The sequence below is a fragment of the Seriola aureovittata genome, chromosome 5, assembly GCF_021018895.1.
Source record: "Seriola aureovittata isolate HTS-2021-v1 ecotype China chromosome 5, ASM2101889v1, whole genome shotgun sequence".
Taxonomy (NCBI): Eukaryota; Metazoa; Chordata; class Actinopteri; order Carangiformes; family Carangidae; genus Seriola; species Seriola aureovittata.
Window position 1 is genome coordinate 23507395 of NC_079368.1, and position 19160 is coordinate 23526554.

Genomic DNA, 19160 nt, shown 5'->3' on the forward strand with positions numbered 1-19160 from the left:
AACAAAAATAGATGTCAAGATTAGGGATGTTGTTTATGCCAAATTCATTTCCCACATATGTCATGTAAGTTCAAAATAGTCACATCAGACAATCTTTGTCTCTTTTTATGTGACAGTAATGAAAATTAGTCATTGTCAAAATCGGTTGTGTTGTGGTTAGATTCAAAATATGGTGCAGGTTTAGGATTATTTTTTTTCCTGGGCAACTTTCATGTTTTCCCAAATGATATACAAATGGGTGCATTTGCGTCCCACAGTATTGTGGGAGAAAATCGGTGAGGAGTCCTGATAGAGGTCTGGACGGGTGTCATGACCCTAACCTTCCCGTGTGTGCTGAGTGACTTGAACGCAGCAGGAGAACGCCCTCTCCCTGAGCCATGGGATCCGCCCTCTCCACCCGGATTAGTCGAAGCCTATTGGTCAACGCAACCGTCAATCAAACGCCTGTTATGTTCTTTTCCAGTAATCCCATCCTACACTGGCTTCATTGGGAATGGGCTAACTACACGGCGCAGAGACGGGACTGTGGAGATATCGACACTGAGCTGTCAGAAATAATTGTCACGGGTTTTTAAGAAACTGGATTACTGGATATAGAGCAGAACAGCACTGAGAGAAAGATTCCTTTTCTACATTAGAGGTAATTTTGGTTTTATTTGTGAACTCAAAATAACAGTTTAATGATAGTATGTGGATAGCTACCGTTGCTAGCAGTGTTTTCCCCCAAAACATCAGTGGCCTGTGTGTTCCACTGTGTGTGGTTGGGTGCTGGCCTGGTAGTGAATTTGACATGTAAAATGTCAACCCAATTCATCCACATTATCTACACTGTCTCTCTTGATAAGATGCTGTGAGAATGGCAGCTACATTTATAAAGTATAATCACTGTCCGTTGTTGTTTAAGATGAGACTTGCTGTTACGGTATCCATCATGCTGCCCAGTTGCTAATGCTAATGATGAAAACCGTCCTGCGATGGTGCAGTTTGGGATATCAGCTATAGTAGCCACTTTTTTTTGGAAGAACAGAATCAGAGTAAAAAACAGCTATTGCACATTAATATGTACACGGTTATAATCCAGAGGAGGCATGATTTTACACCTTGGTGTCATTTTTGTTTATTGGGGTCCCCCAGGGTACAATATTATAATGTGTATTTCGTCATCATGGTTGTTTTTTTCAAGGACTGATGGGGTCAGAAATAGGGCTGAACGATATGCGAAAAAAACATTTATTTTTATTTTCACAGATAGTTAAGATTTGACAGACATTATAATGAATTGCGATTTTGGTGGAAATGGACAGTGACTTTTTCATTTTCACTGAAAAAAATGTAAAAATTATGACGATGTGATTTTTTGCAGGGGGACTTTACCTAACAAGCATGTTCCCTTACATCTGGAGAATAGGATTTGTAGGCTGGGGCTTAATTTATAATAATATGTCTTGACACATTTTACCTTATCAAAAAATTCCAGGCCCTGCAGTTTGCATATTGCACTTGGCCATTTTGCAACTCTGTTAATATTTCGATGAATTGTTAAGCCCTAGTCAAATCAAGTCGTCTTTTATCAAAATCTGTTAATCATTTAGTTTCCCTGCCAGTGTGCTGCAGAATGGATCCACTACACAGCTGTTTGTTTTCTTTCTTGGTCTTAAAATGAGAGGATTTGTGTTCATTTTTACACTGTGTTGTGAAAAAGATAGTAGGGCTGGATACCTACCAATTTGATTTGATTTTGATTCACAAAGTCCACTTAAATTCACTTTAATTTTCAAGTGAGCAACACTGTTGTTGTTTCCTTCAATATAAAGTTGTGTGAAATTGAAAGTGATACAAATAGCCTATAATGTGTTTCTCATGGAGTTCTTTTCCTCTCTTTAGTTTTTTGTAGTTTATTTACTTATTTAATAGGGGTGATGCAATTTAACATAGTTCCAATTCAGAGCATGAAACTGATGCACAGAGAGTTTATAGATACTGCTAGTTTTCAAATCTTGTCCCGAGTTTGGCTTTACATATACAGTGTAATTAAAATAGTCGGGTTTCATTATCTTAAATCCAATACACTACAGATATGGGAGTATAATAAAATTCTACAATCTAAGGAGAGACGATAACAATAACAACAAATAGACAAAACAATTAATAACACCATATAGTTAGCTAAAATGGTCAGATGTACAGTCTAAAAAGACACAGCAACAGCAAAACAAGTAGACAAATAGTCAAACAAAACAATTAACAATACGATACAATTAGCTACAAATGGGTACAGCTCTGGTTTGCTTTTAGCCATCATCAGTTAATCTGATTTCAGTTGGTAATGTGTTCCAAGGTTGTCAGCCCTTTATGGAGAAAATAGGCCTTTATTCTTCTTCTAGTATTTTTCTCACAGAAAACATGGTGGAGATGTCAGATTCTTTTAAAACTTTGATCATGCACTAACACAACCTACTCAGTAATAAGTTACTGTAACAGGTGACACAAATTGTGCACTAATTATAATGTTTCTTCGTGTGACCATTTCAGAACTGTAACACATAAAAAAAGTGGAAATACAGAAAGTGCATCAAAAGGAGACAGTTGAGATGGATCAACAATCACTTGTTCACAGGTGTTACAGTGGCTGCAGCTGCAAACGATTCCTGTTATTCCATCTTTACATTTGCATTCAACAGATGACAGACTAATATTAACCTTAATCCTTTTAACGCTCCTTTTCCCTTGGCACTGTCTTCGTCTTCATTGTACCTGGCACAACAGTAGCCTCACTGTTGGTATGTTTTCTTTGTTACTAGTCACTTGGCTGTTATTGTTCCAAAAAAAGACGAGAGTAGTTTGTTGGAAGGACATACCTTTGACTGTCCGTGTGTTTTTTATTGTCTTAAGCCATTCATTTAGAAGCAAACATCTAAAAACAAATTTTATGTTTTTAAAGTGACTTTTACTCACTTCCTGTTGCTTCTAAGATTTACATTTTACACTCATAAAGGGTTACAGAGGAAAAGGGAAGGAAGGAAGTGCTGTTTGGTTGAGGTCCAAAAGTTACACACACTCAGGACTGAATGTCCCTTCTCTACTGAGGTCAGCACACCGACATTTCCCACAGACAAACTCATCTGTTACCCCTCTCTTTTTTAAAAAACTTATTCTCTCACCAGCATCCGGTCTTCCTCTAGTCCCATTCAAAGGTCAAACATAATTAGCTGCAACTTTAGCTCATGTTTCAAAATGCCACCACACTTATATAGTACACTAGAGCCACTGTGTGCTTATTTCTTTGGTCCTGGTGGTCATCTTATGACAGCGTAATGACAGCGTTGCTGTGTGTAGGCTGAGAACAGACACACAAGTTTTCCCTGGATTTGGCTTCAGCTGCCATCCCACACACTTTCAGTTAAGACGATAGTGTCAGAAGTTTTGATATTTGTTTAAAAATGTGGATGTAATAGTAAGGTGCTTTAAGGTTGGTGGCTGTGCATAAAGATAGATGAAGATAAAAAGGGTTAGACTGAGTCTACTACTGCTTGGAAAACACTACAGCTCACATATAAAAGGTTTCATCACAATCAGATGTCTATTTAAATAATGATGAAACTTTAGTGTTTTCCATGAGCAGGTTTTTCGTCTCTGAGCAGTGGTAGTTTGGTGTAATTTTGGTTTTGGCTCCAGTTCATTTTTATATTTGTCTCGGTTTCTAACAGGGATAACATTTCACTTTATACTTTAGGATGTCTTTTAAACGGAAACTAGTGTTGAAACAGTTGATAGATCAGTAGCTGTTTGATTAATTATTTATCACTGACTGTTTATGTCACTTGACGCAGCATTTATCAAATAATAATACCAAACATTAGGTGGCTACACCTTGTCAGACAAAAAAAATTAAAACATCCCTTTGGGCTCTGGAAACTTGTTAGGGCCATTTGTTATTATTTTAGACTGAATAGTTATTTGATTTAACAACCATTAATTCCAGGGCAACGTTAGCTGAAATACAAAATGGTTATTATGTGGAGTGAATTTGCCAGGCCAACACAAATACACACTCATTCAAAGAAAACACATGTAACTTTGCGTATGCCAGTAACTGTTTAAATCCCTGAATTAATATACTGGAAATGGGGATATGTTACATATTGACAAGTTAGATATCTAAGCTAGGGACAAATGAGGTCTTTTAGAGTGAGCGTGGTTTCTGAGAAATGACGGGGTGGTCAGTCCTGCACAGTATATTTTGTGTGTGAGTATACCTGGGCATTTTCCATGGCTCACTCCAAAAGGCTTTCTTTCACAAATGAATAGTCAAACACAACAGTGGCAAAGTCCAGTGTTTAGGGAGGAGGCAAACTCTAAATCACGACGCTGTTTTTTTAGGTGAGTCATTTTTTTTTTTTTTTTTTCGAAAATAGGACTTCTGCCGGCATACAGATGAAGTTTGGGCTTGGTTTTTAAGTAACAACAAGATCCTCGTGGTTTTTGTAGTTTGTGGTCATATTTATTACTGCTGCAAGGACAAGGACCAGAGCCCAGCTAAGAGGTATTGATTTGTGTGATGGTGTGCATTTGTAGCTATCAGTTTCTTGGTGAGATTTCCCAGAATCTGTGGCTGTTTTTCCCGCTTCCCATCAGTGCAGTATGTTTTTTTTTTTGTTTTTTTTCAGGGCTTGAAGGTTGTAGGATATATTGGAGGTTGTAAAACATTTCAGCCTGGTGCTGAAGTTGGAAAAGTAATGTTCTTTAGGATCCAAGATCACTAAAACATGTAATTGCTCTTTTCATGTGGGGGCCCACTCGGCCTGTTGCAGGCTCAGAAACCATTTTGGTGCAGGCACGTAAGTGTGTGAAACATTGACCCTAAACAGCTGTATTTATGTTGAGCCATGCCTCTGAATTTCATCTGGAGGTGATGGTTTTCAAGCCAGAAACTCCCAGAAGCACACATTTGTTCAGACCTTCTTGTTTTTTTTGGCTGCAGAAATAGTCGCTGAATGAAGGCTCCGCAGTATTAATATTGTATTAATCAAACATCAGTGTACCTCGGGCTTTCACATGAAATTCACAGTAAAAAACATTGTTGTGCATACAAAGCCTACAACTGGATGGGTGTGACCTTAAAGTTCCACCATGTACGCTACATGTCTGAATAGGAGTTCTTTTTAAAACCATATGTGAAACCACTTTAAGAGCCAAAAATAAAAGCACATCAAGGATTTGAAATTCCTCTCTCAGTCCTGCTGCTGCAGAATCACCCAAAGGAGAGAAAATGTGCACAGTGATTAATAACACAGATTTCTTTAGACTTCATGCAAACAAACAAGCTGTTTTGCTTTCATTTCAATGCTGTAACTCAATTTTTGTTTTATAAACTCTAGATCTTTTTTGTTTACTTATTTACAATACTTGTATTCCTACACCAAAAGGTTTTCAAAAGCCCCTTGTAATATTTTTTTTAAAATCTGACCCACATATTTCCATGTCCAGTATCCACTCGTTTTTATCACTGCATTTTATTCCTGTGTTTGCATTCTACCTTCAGTCTTTCACCAACGATGAGATAAAAATGAAACTAACTTGTGACTTAAAATGAAACATTGAGGAGGCACTAAGATAAGCAGAGGAAAAAAATGTGCTGCCGTACTCATTTCCCGTAGTGTGAGCTTTTTCTTCTCTTAAAATAGGGTGTATTTGTTTGTGTAGCCTCATGTGCAGTGCCATGAAGGGCTGCAAGTTGTAAGATTGTTGAAGATTGCTGTCAGAGTTTGAGAGCAGGGATGTATTTTATTGTTGTTTCTTGTTGATGCTGCTTATTTGTCCGCAGGATTATGCAAAAAGTACTGAACCAAACTTGGTGCAGGGGTGGGTAATGGGCCAGGGAAGAACCTATCAAATTTCAATGCAGATTCGGATCATTTACAATGAATTAGAATTTTTTCCTCTGAAGTCTGGTGTATTTTGTTGCTTTTAGGTTGAATAGACAACTGTCGGCAAAGATGTCTATCCATGTTTGTTCACACTGAGGATTTGCAGTGGTCACATTTTAAATCAAATGAAATAACCCACTGAGGTTATATTAGGGTAACACTGTACTGTCTGCATAATGCATTGTTGTATTTGTTGTTTCATCTTATGTTTGGAGTCCTTTATTCAGCCATGAAAAACAGGCTTTGCTCGCGTGTTTGTGCGTGCCTGTGTATTTTGTGTTTAGCTTGTATTGTTGCCGTAATGGGATGGGCAGTATTTGCAGGCATTGTTTTATCAAGGTACCAAGTTTGAGGCCTGTCCCAGCATGACTCAAATGAAACCAGACAACCTGCATCGCAGCATCTCGGTGACAGTTAAACACACACAAAAAGAGTTATGTGCACAGACATGCACATGCAGGTTCATCCAGGCTAAGGATCATCTGCAGATTTTTTCAATTAATCATTTGGTCTATAAAATGTTAAAAATAGTAAAAGATGCCCATCTCAATTTCCTATAGCCCAAGGTGATGTCTGTGAATTGCTTGTTTTGTCAGACCAACAGTACAAAACCCAAACCTATTCAGTTTATGATCACATAAGTCAAAGACAGAGTAAATCCTATTAATGGAACCAATAAATGTTAATCTATTATCAAAATAGTGGCTGATTAATGTTCTGTCAATTGATTGATTGATGGGTTTGGTTCTATTCTTAATTTTGTTAACTTATACATTGAACCTGTTTGCTGTAAAAGCAAGGAGGAGCTAGGAGGAGCACAAAATGTAATAGTACAGGTGTGTAGTTGTTGTGGTACAGGCATCCACAGCCAGTGAGCAAGTCTTGGCAGTGTAACCCTTTATATAAAGGTGTCCGAGAAGGAGGTATGTTGTTAGTAGAACTGAATACACCGCGGCCTTTCATTTAGTATAGTTTATGCTAGTTGAAAATAACTTCTCTGGAAAAAAAGGTTCCATATAGTTGTACATGTTTCTTCAGGTGTATTTTCATTGCTTCCAGCTGCCTTGAATAGAGGTGTTTGTGTCTGAGGGTCTGTTAAGCATGCAGTGCAAATAAATGCTGCAGTGCATCCTGTGAAATGTAGCTGCTGATTGTTTTATTTGAAGAGTTTGTATTTCTTTCGTAACTTTTCTCTTGCTTTGTGGGTTTGGAGGACTGTACTTACACGTTTGGCTATGTATATCTTATTGAAATGATACTGAAATTAAAGTAACTGTAAATGTAGGTAAGGCACTTTCTTTGTATTTGTATTGCACCCATTAAACAGAGGCAATTCCAAATGCCTTACATATGGACGTGCAGCTCTCAGCTGTCTTTGCCTCCAGCTCTACTGTCTCTGTCTACCTGATCTCCATCTGGCTATGACCAAAACCTGTAGATAGTAGCATTCTTACTAGTTAAACAGCAAAACCAAGCATTCAGCATTCAAAAACTACACAAGCTGAGAAGAGGACAGATGAACTGGATAAACAAGGGCAAGCTTTACTGCACATAAACAACATTCTCTGACCCTTTTTCCATGTCTAGGCTGAAAGCAGCTGCCAGAGGGATGTGTTTTCTTGTGTTGATGTAAAATTTGGCTTTTCCTGGCAGTGTTACCTCAGGCTTTAGAGTCCATTCATACAACACGCACGGCTGATGGGGAATCAGTGTGGAAACTCAAAAAGGCACAACAGATTGCAACACCTCCCCAGAACCTAACGGGGATAGGCACAAACTAGCTGAATCTCTACAGAAATGTTATGAAATTACTGTGCATACCAGAACATCCATTGAATAAGTGCATCATGTTCACATGACTCCAACTTCACAGTTTCACAACAGCTGTCCCCAGCCTAACGCCACCTTCACAGCATGAAACAGCCCTGTGTCTTGACAGTCTGAGTTCTATTTAAATAAAATAGGTTTTTCCCAGTTAGCTGACAAATCTGTCTGTGTGTTAGCAGATGTCTGTTGCATTCATTGAACAAACACCATTCCCCTCCTCTGCTGTCTTTTCCCACAGGGCGCCCTCTGTCTGCATCTTGCCTCTTGGGATGTCTAGCACGGTGTTACTGTAGCGGAGAGGACCACCACCTTTGTAACTGCAAACAGTGACTCGGCATGTTGATCACCATGCCTCGCTTAAGTGTCACTCCCAACTCAAAGCCTAACTGTAGCCCTGTCTGGCTCATCTGTGTTGTCCTGAGCCTCTCGGCTATACACACTCAATCCAAAGACGGTAAGAACTGGACTACATTAAGGGAAAGTTCCACCCTCGACATTCAATAATCAATAAATCAATAATCTGCAATGCTCAGTGCACATGATGTCCGCAAAGTGGTGAATATTGATTCAGTATAGCAGGTGCATATGGAAAGGTTTGCACTTTGGGGCTTTGGGGCCAATTTGAACTTGCAATGAGTATGTTTACTATGCTATTTAAATCTTTTAATCCTGTTTTGATCTTTTTTTTTTTTTTAGTCCTCAGTGTACCCCAGCAGTTGAGCCTCTCAGCCGACAAGCATACACAGCAACTGTCCATATCATGGCTTGGAGGAGCGGCCACAACATTTGACCTCATGATTCTAAGAACTGAATTCAATGAAACTGTCTTCTACGTAAGAACATTTCTTTCTTTGTTGAATTTGTTCTCTCACTTTTGTTATTGTTCAGTTGCTTTACAAGTTGGTTACATTCTCATGTGAAAGGAGCTCTAACCTAATAGATAAAGGATTTTTGAGGCTGATGCTGATACGGAAATTTGAGAGTCTCAAAAATCTGATAATGAAATATCGGCTGAGTTATTTTTTCTTTTTTGCACATCTCAAAACAAGTATACATCTTTGATAACAATTTGTGATTAAGACTGAGCAGGACAATTTACAGTTTACAATTAATATTCCTGGTGGACAAACTATAGTAACACTGTTTCAGAACATGTATATAAAACTGTAATGAGCTAATATCAGCCTTGCTGATTTATTGGCCAAATATATTTTAATGATTATGCTTTATAGTTAATTTGACTCTGTAGCACATTTTGCTATAATAGTTGATTTGATTTTACATTATATCATAGGTTATGGAGATGATATAATGATCAGAGGAGTGTGTTTGTTTTCCTTGCTGAGTTACTGTGTGACTGTCATCATCTACCAGCTTCATTTTGTTCTGGTTCACTCCCTCACTGTTTTCTCTCCGTGTTATTTCTTCTTATTTGTAGGAAACAGTGTCTGTGGCAGTGAATCAGGTGAGTGGTTGGCACCAGTGGAACTGGAGCTCAGTTGAACCTCTGGAGTGTACCTCGCTGTCCATCAAAATCCGCTCAAGAGATGGACAGACAACAAGTGAATGGAGCAACACTCAGATACTTCAAGGTTAGAGGGACAGTAATTACATCCATAGATATTATAGGATACCATTAGAGAAACATAAATACTGCTTTGCCTGACCTGTCAATTTGGGATTAACATAATGCATGTATTCATTCAGAGGGAGTTGAGACCATTTCTAATTCAGATTATTTTTCTCTGCAAAATCTCGCTTTTAAGTCAAAAATAAACAACATTCCTTTTTAGTATCTAAATATAGATATGTATTTATACCTCTCTCCCTTTTAACACTCTGCTTTTGTCTTTCTCGCTCACTTCTTCTTTTCAGGAAATGATCTCCCCAGCAATGAGAAATCCCAGATGTACCCTGTTGACAGAGTTGTACCTGTGGGGGCCAACACCACCTTCTGTTGCATTGTACAAGAGGGGAGGGTCTTTGATACCATCCGCTACAGCGGCACAGTCATGAACACGACACGACTGAGTAGACGAAGTTACGCCACTACGGTGGTTAATCATGGACCGTCCGGCAGCTCGGGAAACAACGTCATCTGTTACGACAACGTGGATCTGACAGGAACCGTGGTGTTTGTTGGATGTAAGAAGTTTTATCTAAGATGGATGAAGGTGGTTGGAGTGGCAGAGAGAGTTTGCACAAAGTAAATTGGTCAGTCAGACTGAGAAATGATAGATGCCTCTGAAGGGGGCAGTGAAAGATGCAACTTGTTATACAGCTTGTGAATTTTTATTGTCGATTTAAGAGTTAAGGGAGTTCAAACAGCTCTAACTGCTTGAATTTTCCTGCTGATGTGAATGTGATGCATGTGAAAGAGTCTATAGATTATTCCAGAGCTTGTCTTGGTAATTATTCAAATGTATGTAATCTTTATTTATACATGTATGTGATGAAGCAAGTAAGCAAGTTTCTTCTTGGTGTCCCCATCCCCAGATCCACCACTGCTCACTGATTTTGTGTGTGAGACTCATGACTTAACCTCAGCTGTATGCAAATGGAGTGAAGCACGAGATACACACCTCTATGGCAGAAGAGGAACAGTCTACTCGTTGAACAAGAGGTAGCATAGTCACAACACAATCAATGGAAATACCTAAACCTCCCCTCAGCTCACACATGTATGCAACATAATGACTGTAACCATATCTGAAACCTGATACTTGGCGGAAACTATAGGCCTTGGGGTTAGGTGGCAGAGCTGTACACACTCACACTTCCACAAAAAGCAGGCCACACCTTCTAAAATGTATTGAACAGGACACATGTTCAGCATGTCTCTGATTTGGAGACCGATTTCTTAACAGTTCTCAAAAATCCACACCCACTTTTCCAGGCCGTCTTGGAATTGTTATGCAGTCCACACAGTTCAATGCTCCGAGCATTAACACCATTGTGAACACACTGAACGACAATCATACAACCGAATCTGTGTCTGACTCACATCCCAGACGCGATAAAACAGGAAAAAGCAAAGACACAGTATTTTGGAAACACTCAGTAGAGAGTTGTAATGGTCTGGGATGGAGGTGACAGTGATGGACTGATGTGTGTTTTTTGTTTATTTGTTTGTTTTGGCCAGATTCATAGCCGTTTCTGGACGTTCCAGGATGTGGTGCAATGTCACTTTGTCGCTGAGAAAATATCTCTGCATTATTATCGTTCGACCTGCCTTTCTCAAAAATTTGTTTTCTGCCTAGGGAAAAAATCTACCGAGAGAGGATGACAAGAAATATAAAGCACTTAGTCTGACTAACTACTTGCTGCTTCTGTGTGGACTGATAGTGGACTGGCTAGCGGCCAGACCTTTTACAGGAATTGCCTGAAGGCTGGCCATGGATGCTGTTACATTATGAATGTGTGTGGGCCTGTGTCTTTATCTGTAGGTTAGATGAGTGTCTAAAGTGATTATATTTTATTTAAAATTGAATTTGGTTGTTTTCATTTTCACATTTTCAGTGAATCTGCCTTTTATTCTTTATCTGTTTTGTTTTGTTTTTAGGAATTGTACACAGAACAGACCACAGCAGAAGTGGAAAGAGTGTAGTGTGGCCCAGTGGGAGGGTAACTGGACGCTGGTAGCTGTGAATATTCTCGGCCAGTACAGCCTCACTGACTCTGCTGAACTCAGTCACAGAGGTTGGTGTATTACCCTTGCCTTATCAAAATCATCTGACCTTGTTTTTTTAAACCAAATTTTCAAAGTAGAGGTAAACATAGACATGAAATACACTCATAATAGTTTTTCATCCTTCTTAGTTGTCTGATTGTTGTTTCACCCTTTCTCCTCAGTGCGTCCAGTCGCACCTGCCAACCTGAGATCTGTCGTCCATGCCTTCAATGCGACTGTGCTGTGGGAGTGGAAGTACGACAGCTATTCCTTCCTGGCTCTCGTCTGCCAGGTAGCGCTCACCTGCCATGGATCCAAAACAAATGTGAGTTGTTTGAGTGTGTGCTAAGGTGTGTGTGTGTGTGTGTTGCAGGGGATGACCATTTCTTTATTTGTTTGTATTCGTTTGCTCTGTCTGTATCCATATACAGAACCTTCCATCTCAAATGGTTTCTGTTTGTGTGTTTTCCGTATGGCAGCGTAGCAATATCACTTCCCTTCTTCTACCACATCTCCATTACAACATACTAATGATCTTCTACATTGCTTTTAATAATGTTTTCTCCACTTGTGTGACCATCAATGTACCAAACAGTAATGAAGTCTGATGTGTGTGTCCAGCATACCCTCTCAGGTGTGGGTCTGCAGTCGGTGGTGTTATCGGACCTTTATCCAGATGAAGATTACACTGTTCATATCCGCTGCGGTGCCCAGCAGAATTTCTGGAAGTGGGGAAACTGGAGTGAACCATTTACCTTCAAAACCAAAACTTATAGTAAGGGGTTCATTTTTGGTATCGCTTTTATTTTAGTAGAGATTTCAGTGAATTTAGGGCAGCAACTAATTGTCATTAATTGACTCTTAGCAATGTTTTCAACATATGAAGCACCAGCAGTAATGCCACTGTTTCCAACTTTGATCAAGAATATCTTTGTCTTCTCTCAGTTCCAGATGCTCCTGATGTATGGATGTGGATGAACAGGGACAACACTGGGCAGGTCGTTTGGAAGGTGATTTACAGCATATTCAGATAAACCAGATTCAGATTATGAAAGTTTGTCAGGGTTCTTGTATTTTAGTCTTTATCCTTTGTAACTATCTTTATCCATTTTGACATACAGAGGGCTGACCTGTTGTAAATATTTCATGAATATATTGCAAGTAAAAGTTGATTTAAAATTGTCTCTTGTCTTTCCCTCTCCCCCGGTTCCTTCCCGTTTGATTTGATTTATTCAAGCCTCTGACACATAGGCAGAGCCACGGTCAGATCACAGGTTATGAAATCACTGTCTGGAGCGCTGATGACAACGTACAGCACACAGAAATCTTTTCACCAGATACTACTGCTGCACCAGTCAACCTCACACAGATCGCTACCTTCAGCAGTGACCGCAAGGTTATAGCAACCGTCAGTGCAAAGAATGCTGATGGGTTATCTCAACCTGCAAGTGTGGTTATACCTCTACATTTGACAGGTATGTGGAAATGGAAAGAAAATTTGTTTGGGATGTTTTACCATCCGACAAAGAAAGTAAGACAGCAAAAAGTGACTAGTTTGTTTATCCTCAAAGGCACAACTTAAACTATATGTGATATACAGTGTATGCAACATAAACATATTTAGTCAGTTAAGTTATAGGCACTGAGAGCAACTGGATGATTTTTCATTGTCTGTTTGGTTTCACAATCCTGAAAAATATGTCTTACTTGGAAGACTACAGCAGCTGTCAATTATAAAAGGAGAATGTGAAGACATGCGGCTTCTATATTTTCTTCTTTCCAGATGTGGAACCTCTTGCCGTGTCCAGGGTGGGTTATACGGACAGAGGTTTCCCTCTCTCCTGGCAGAGCGATGCCAATGCCACCTGTGGTTATGTTGTGGAATGGAATGATGCCGTCTGCACACGGGACTGTCCTGTGGAGTGGATCAAGGTGGCCTCTGGAAACACTAATGTCTCAGTTGAGTCAGGTAAGCCATCTTAGAAGCCTTCTTTAAAAAAAAAAAAAAAAATTGTGTAAATAGAGCATTGTATTCATCATATTTAAAATGTACTGTATGTATTTCTAAAGTCAGTATTAGCTAAAAACTCCACTGTCTGAAGCGTAAGTTGAATCTCTAGTATCTGCCAATAGAGAGGGTTGTCACATGTGAAATTATACTGTATAATACATAATAATGTCTTTATTTGCCATCAGCCAACTTCCAATCGGGTGTGAGGTACAACTTTTCCCTGTACAGCTGCTCCTCAGATGCCCCAGTACTGCTGCAGCGCTGGCAGGGATACATGCAGGAGCTGGGTAAGGATAGCACTGCATGTGGAAAGCTTACCCTTTTAGAAAAAGCAATGACTTCAGGAACCGTACCTGTGCATTTTAATTGCTAAATCCTTGTTCTGATTCTCTCTGTTATACTGCCCTCGCTTCAATTTTCTTTTTTCCTTTCCTTGCGGCTTCCACAGTCCCCTCCACTTCTGTCCGCCTGTCAATCAGTCAGCAGAACTCTGATATTCTTCTCACCTGGGAAGAGATTGCAGTGGTCAACAGAAGAGGCTTCCTCCTTGGCTACAACATTTACAACAGCACTGGCTCCGAGCTCAAACTTCTAGGTAAATATTCTGGTAGAGAGCTTGAAAAAGGAATCATATACAACAAAAATGCACAATTCGTGTTATTACAACAATCAAAAGCAAAATATATTTTAGAAAGTGCATTTTGTAATATGTTAAACTTTCCTCCTCATTGCTCCCTCTCCTGCCTCTCTCCTTTTCTCCTCCTTTCTTTTCCTTCCCGTGCCTCTTACCCTTTGTTTTTCACCCCGTCCTTTGAACAGCCAATCTGCCAGAGCAAGGAAGCAGGAGCTACATAGTAAAGGGAGTCACTGACGGCCCCCATAAATTTACTATCAAGGCCTACAACTCAGCAGGCGAGGACACAGTCGCCACCGGCTCCATAACGCCGGAGCCATACAGTACGTGAATGTATAGCTATGTGTATAGCTACGACATTGGTACCGAACAACATTTGTGTTGATTCTACAATTATTACTGTTACTGTTATTTGAGTCTACGAAAGAGGCTTCTTTTATAAATAAATGCTTGCAGGTAACCAAATTTGGGTTCATTTTACACAGTGGGAAAAATATCTTGCTAATATCTCTAATATTTCTTCTGTCCTGTCCTAACAGATGATTGGCTGATCATGGAAGTCTTGATTTCTCTGGGAGTCACAGCCTTATTCCTGGTCATTGTCACCTTCGTTTGCTACAAGAAAAGGAAATGGTGAGGCTTTTTGCTCCTTTCCCGTGTCTCTGTATGTGTTTCATAAATAATGTAACAAATACACACAAAGCAACGTTTGTGAAGATATCTACCACACTGGCAAAAACCCAGTTCGTTTAATCTCTACACTGCGTTGAAGATGAGCTAGTAAGCGGTATTATTTGATGATAATGTACGTTACATTTTACTTTGCCACCAGGGTGAAAAAGGCGTTCTATCCAGATATACCTGAGCCCAAGCTGCCTGGTGATTGGTCAAGGACACAGGTACAGTATCAGCTTAATACCATACGACACTCATGATTAAACTCATTTTAAATTCTATATATAGAACTAACAATTCACCATTCCCTATTTTTGTGTTTTTGATCATTCGTGGTGATAAGACTTAGGCCATTTAAACTGACAAAGTAAAGTCTCTGAATGTATTACAGGGGCCGTTGGATGTGAAGCCATCTTCCCACAGTATCATCCATATCGTAGAAAGGCCTGAGTGGGATTCTAGTAAAGAAGCGCTTGTTGTCATTCCTGAAGAAGATGAGGATGAAGAGGGGATGGGAGACGAGCCAGTTGACACAGATGAGCCGACGTCATTACGCTACTACAACCAAGTAGTGGATGAGAGGCCCATAAGACCACGTTTCCCAGACTCCTCTACTTCTTCTGCATCCTCTTTGGATTCAGGACGCACTGATGTGACATACACAGGTATTCAGACATCAGGGTCTTCGTTGGTCTTCCAGCTGGATCCACAAAGCTCCTCCGAGGGCCACCAACCCCATGCTGATCAGTCTGTCATCTGTGGGGGTGGAGGAGGGGGTTACCGGCCCCAGATGCAACCTAGAGCCCAAAGTGATGACATGGGCCTAGTTTCACCTGAACCTTTCCTAGAGCCCCAGGCTGCCAGTGCTGGGGGCTACAAACCCCAGAGCTCCTGGCATTTGGACTCCCCCGTGGAGGCCGGGGAAAGTGGCGGCCTGGCACCCTCTCTTGGGTCCCCCACGTCTGTCGCCTCCACTCAGTTCCTCCTCCCTGAAGGAGAGGAACACGCAGAGGAGAAACGACAGCTGTCATCATCAGCAGCAACCTGGTTCACCAATCTGCTGTCATCCACAAAACCTTGATATCATCTCTGTCTCACTACTAGCAGCCTGGCCAGGGGCGTTTGACGTAAAACTTTCAGAGTTATTACTGTTACCAGTCTCATGCATCAAACCAGCTTAGCCCATATGGTCTAGGTAAATATCCCCTCTGATGTACCACTGCATCGATACATTAGCACTTTGACAGCAGGTTAATAATGCTATTTAAGGTGTGAATGTCAAAAATACAGAAATATGGTACATATATAGTTAATTTCATTTTCACGTAAATATTATAGATCAAAATCCATATATTTATGTGTCAAAACTGTCCAAAAACAGATCTCTTCAAAAATATTTCTTCAGACCTCTTGTCCGCCATATTTATTGCATCTCCTGGCAAACTGGTGGCTGTTACAATAAATCCTCTCACTGCCTTTTCTGTGACTCCCTATAATGGGCATTTAGCAACGGCATATCCTGTGTTTCAGTTGAGTCCATCCAGTTTTTAGCTTGCATTTCAAATGTTTTTATTTTTTGGGATGTGAACTTTACTACACTACAGAAGTAAACTGAAAGCAAGAGAGTTTTGAAACAAATGACGGTGTAAAAATAAAAGGACAAAGAGCACTACAGAACAGATGGTAGCTAATTAGACAGAAGACCTCGCTGTCCTTATAGTATCCATGTCTTCTGCTGGTCCGCCATTTGGGGTAATCTTGCCTAATTCATGACAGCTGATGAGCTGCTGAAAGGAGAGAAGGTATGGCTGTAAAAAGTTGTTAATTGAAAGATGCACTTATGAACGAGAATCGTCATTATTTTACACAGATACAGGAGTGGTGCTTTCTTTTATGGTCTGGAATAATGTGGGTGACGTGCCCAGAGGATATACACTGATATAAGCTAGAACATGAATACAAACTGATGTAATTTAATGAACAAACACACTATTATGTTTCTTTTGAGTGTTATTGTTGTTTTGTCTTTCTAAACCGGTAGTTATTTTCCTTTTTCAATGTTTTTTTTTTCTTATTAAGTAATGCATTTCATTGTCAGGCCAGTGTCCTTTTGTTAATGTTGTTATATGTTGTGAATTATCCTCAAGTTGATTATTAATGATATTGAACATATTATGAGAATGAACTTAGGTGGGTAATTATGGTGTTTAAATCATCTTTCACACACTGCCTTAACTCGTAAATGTCATGCATAATGAAAAATAATTTCTACAGTATTGCAGTTCAGGACTGATCACTGTACTGGGAATACAGGTTCCACTGGCACTGAGTGTGATGTAGAAGAAGATGGCTGTTTTTAATCATTTTAGTCAGTGCTGTAATTTCTAAACTTTGGTTACACTATTATTGTCATGATGTTACTGTCAGCCCTCTCAGTATATTTATGTGGATGTGGCGAATCCTTTCTGTTTGGTTGCTTTATTTTCAAGCCCAGATAGAGGGCTGATTTGTTGTGCTTGATACATTTTAAGGAGATTTTTTAGATTTTTTTTTTTTTTTTTTTTTCCCAAAGGTGACTATCTTTTCACTGCAAATGCTTCCTGAAGCCACCATATAAATTTTGTGATTGGAAAAAGGGACCAAGGGGAAAGCATATATGGGGAAATGCTATCATTTGGCTTTTGTTGACAGAAATTACAGAGAAATGACCTTGTGAATGTTGGTTCACTTGACAGCACTTGTGGCATCTCTATAATGGTGTCAAACACAGGGCACTAATTGCCCAAGTACACTTCACATACTCCATTAGCTCTCCACTCATGTGTACAGTGTGGTTGTTAAGGATGCACCATCGGCTGGGCTTCCCAAAAGCATCATTATGCAAATATTATCCTTTGACATTCTAATCAAGTGGCAACCAGGATGTTTTTTTTATGGTATATTTCAGTTAGGCCCTGGCTTGCCTGTGTGGCAGCTTGTGGTCTGTTGTTCCTCAGTGCCTCCAGCCAACAAGCTTTAAGTAAAACTACTGTGACATGAATGATGACTTATATGAACTATAATGGATGGCTTCACTGATGAACTCATAACAGGCAGGCAGGCCTCTTTGACTACTGAGAAAAATGTGTCCCCTCTTTTTCTTTAACTTGTAACACTGATCTGAATTTTAACTTGATTAATGGGACGAGGTGGTTGAAAGAATTTGTCAAAAGCTACACTTTGCACCATTCAAATTGGGTAAAGAATTTCATTGCGTGAGATCAGTGATCACTTAAAGGCAGCGGTAAAGGGTGGATATAGTTTTGAGTATTTGAACATGGCTGCAGATTTTTTCCTTTGAAGCCTGCCTTCTCAAACCAGCAGAACTTTGGAGACTAACCTATAAACGCTATGTGTTACATGCTTTTATGTTGATTTGGATCAACAAAATGGCACTTTTTTTTTTATTTTTCTCTAAATCTTTGTTTTTATATAACTAACTGTACATAATTTACATTTTCTTTCATTTCAATACAAAATCGTTGGTTGTTTTGCAATTGAAATTATATTCCCTATACTCCAACATGCAGAGTAAATGTTGACTAACCAGCTTTATTAAGAGAATAAAGGCAAATGTCTGTGTTGATGACACCAGATATATAGAGTCCTATAAAATGTAGAGCGTCACACTTTAACTGTATCTTTGTGTGCTTAATCACATGGGAACCTCTAAAGTGTGTCTGAAAAATCAATGGAATAGAATTGTGATCCTATCCGCTTTATAATAGTTTAGCCTGTTTTGCATTCCTATCTTATCAGAGCAGTGTTGCTTTCACCAGACACATCATGATAAGTTGGGCCAGAGTACTCACCATGCAGACTTATTCATGGCAACTGCTGACATCCAATTCTCCATTCTGTCCATTATTTTTTTCCATTGTCCATCCACATTTTTAATTGGAGTCTATGTAACACTGTGGAGCATTACAGTTTTGAGGTCTATACAGCAGGGTACACTTGCTGCCTTACACATCTGTGTCTCTGGCCCTAGATGTTTTGAAAAATCAATGCATGCTGTATAAACTATTACTACAAAACAGTGGCTCGTAAATCCGTTCAACTCCATCTTTGTGTTGCCCTATGGCTTTATAACACTAACACTGACTAATGTTGTGCATGACGACATGACTGAAGTATTGAAAAAAAAAAAGCTTTCATTTCTGAAAATGTTCATGATATTTTGCAAGATATTTTACTATTGATTGAATGAAAACCTGCTTCTGAGTGATTAATAAATGTTAACACTAGTAACAAACTGAAATGCTACTTGTTTAAAGGCAATAAAGTTATTTGTCTGGTCACTTATTAGTTTTGTCAGTGTTTTTCACTTTTCTATTAATCTGGTATAATTTCCACAGAAATTTTAATAACCATCTG

The 19160-nt window shown here is 39.4% G+C and overlaps 1 protein-coding gene across 1 annotated transcript; it reads left to right on the plus strand.

Moving 5' to 3' along the window:
* Positions 1-501: 501 nt before the first annotated feature.
* Positions 502-19088, plus strand: lifra (LIF receptor subunit alpha a). The gene is made up of 18 exons (XM_056376020.1): positions 502-640; positions 7993-8208; positions 8451-8587; positions 9193-9346; positions 9630-9899; positions 10251-10377; positions 11317-11453; positions 11607-11749; positions 12046-12199; positions 12370-12434; positions 12662-12899; positions 13208-13393; positions 13621-13722; positions 13884-14030; positions 14255-14392; positions 14609-14702; positions 14902-14968; positions 15136-19088. The coding sequence occupies exons 2-18, from the start codon at positions 8091-8093 to the stop codon at positions 15823-15825; spliced, it is 2967 nt and encodes a 988-aa protein (XP_056231995.1). The 5' UTR covers positions 502-640; positions 7993-8090; the 3' UTR covers positions 15826-19088.
* The last annotated feature ends 72 nt before the right edge of the window (positions 19089-19160 follow it).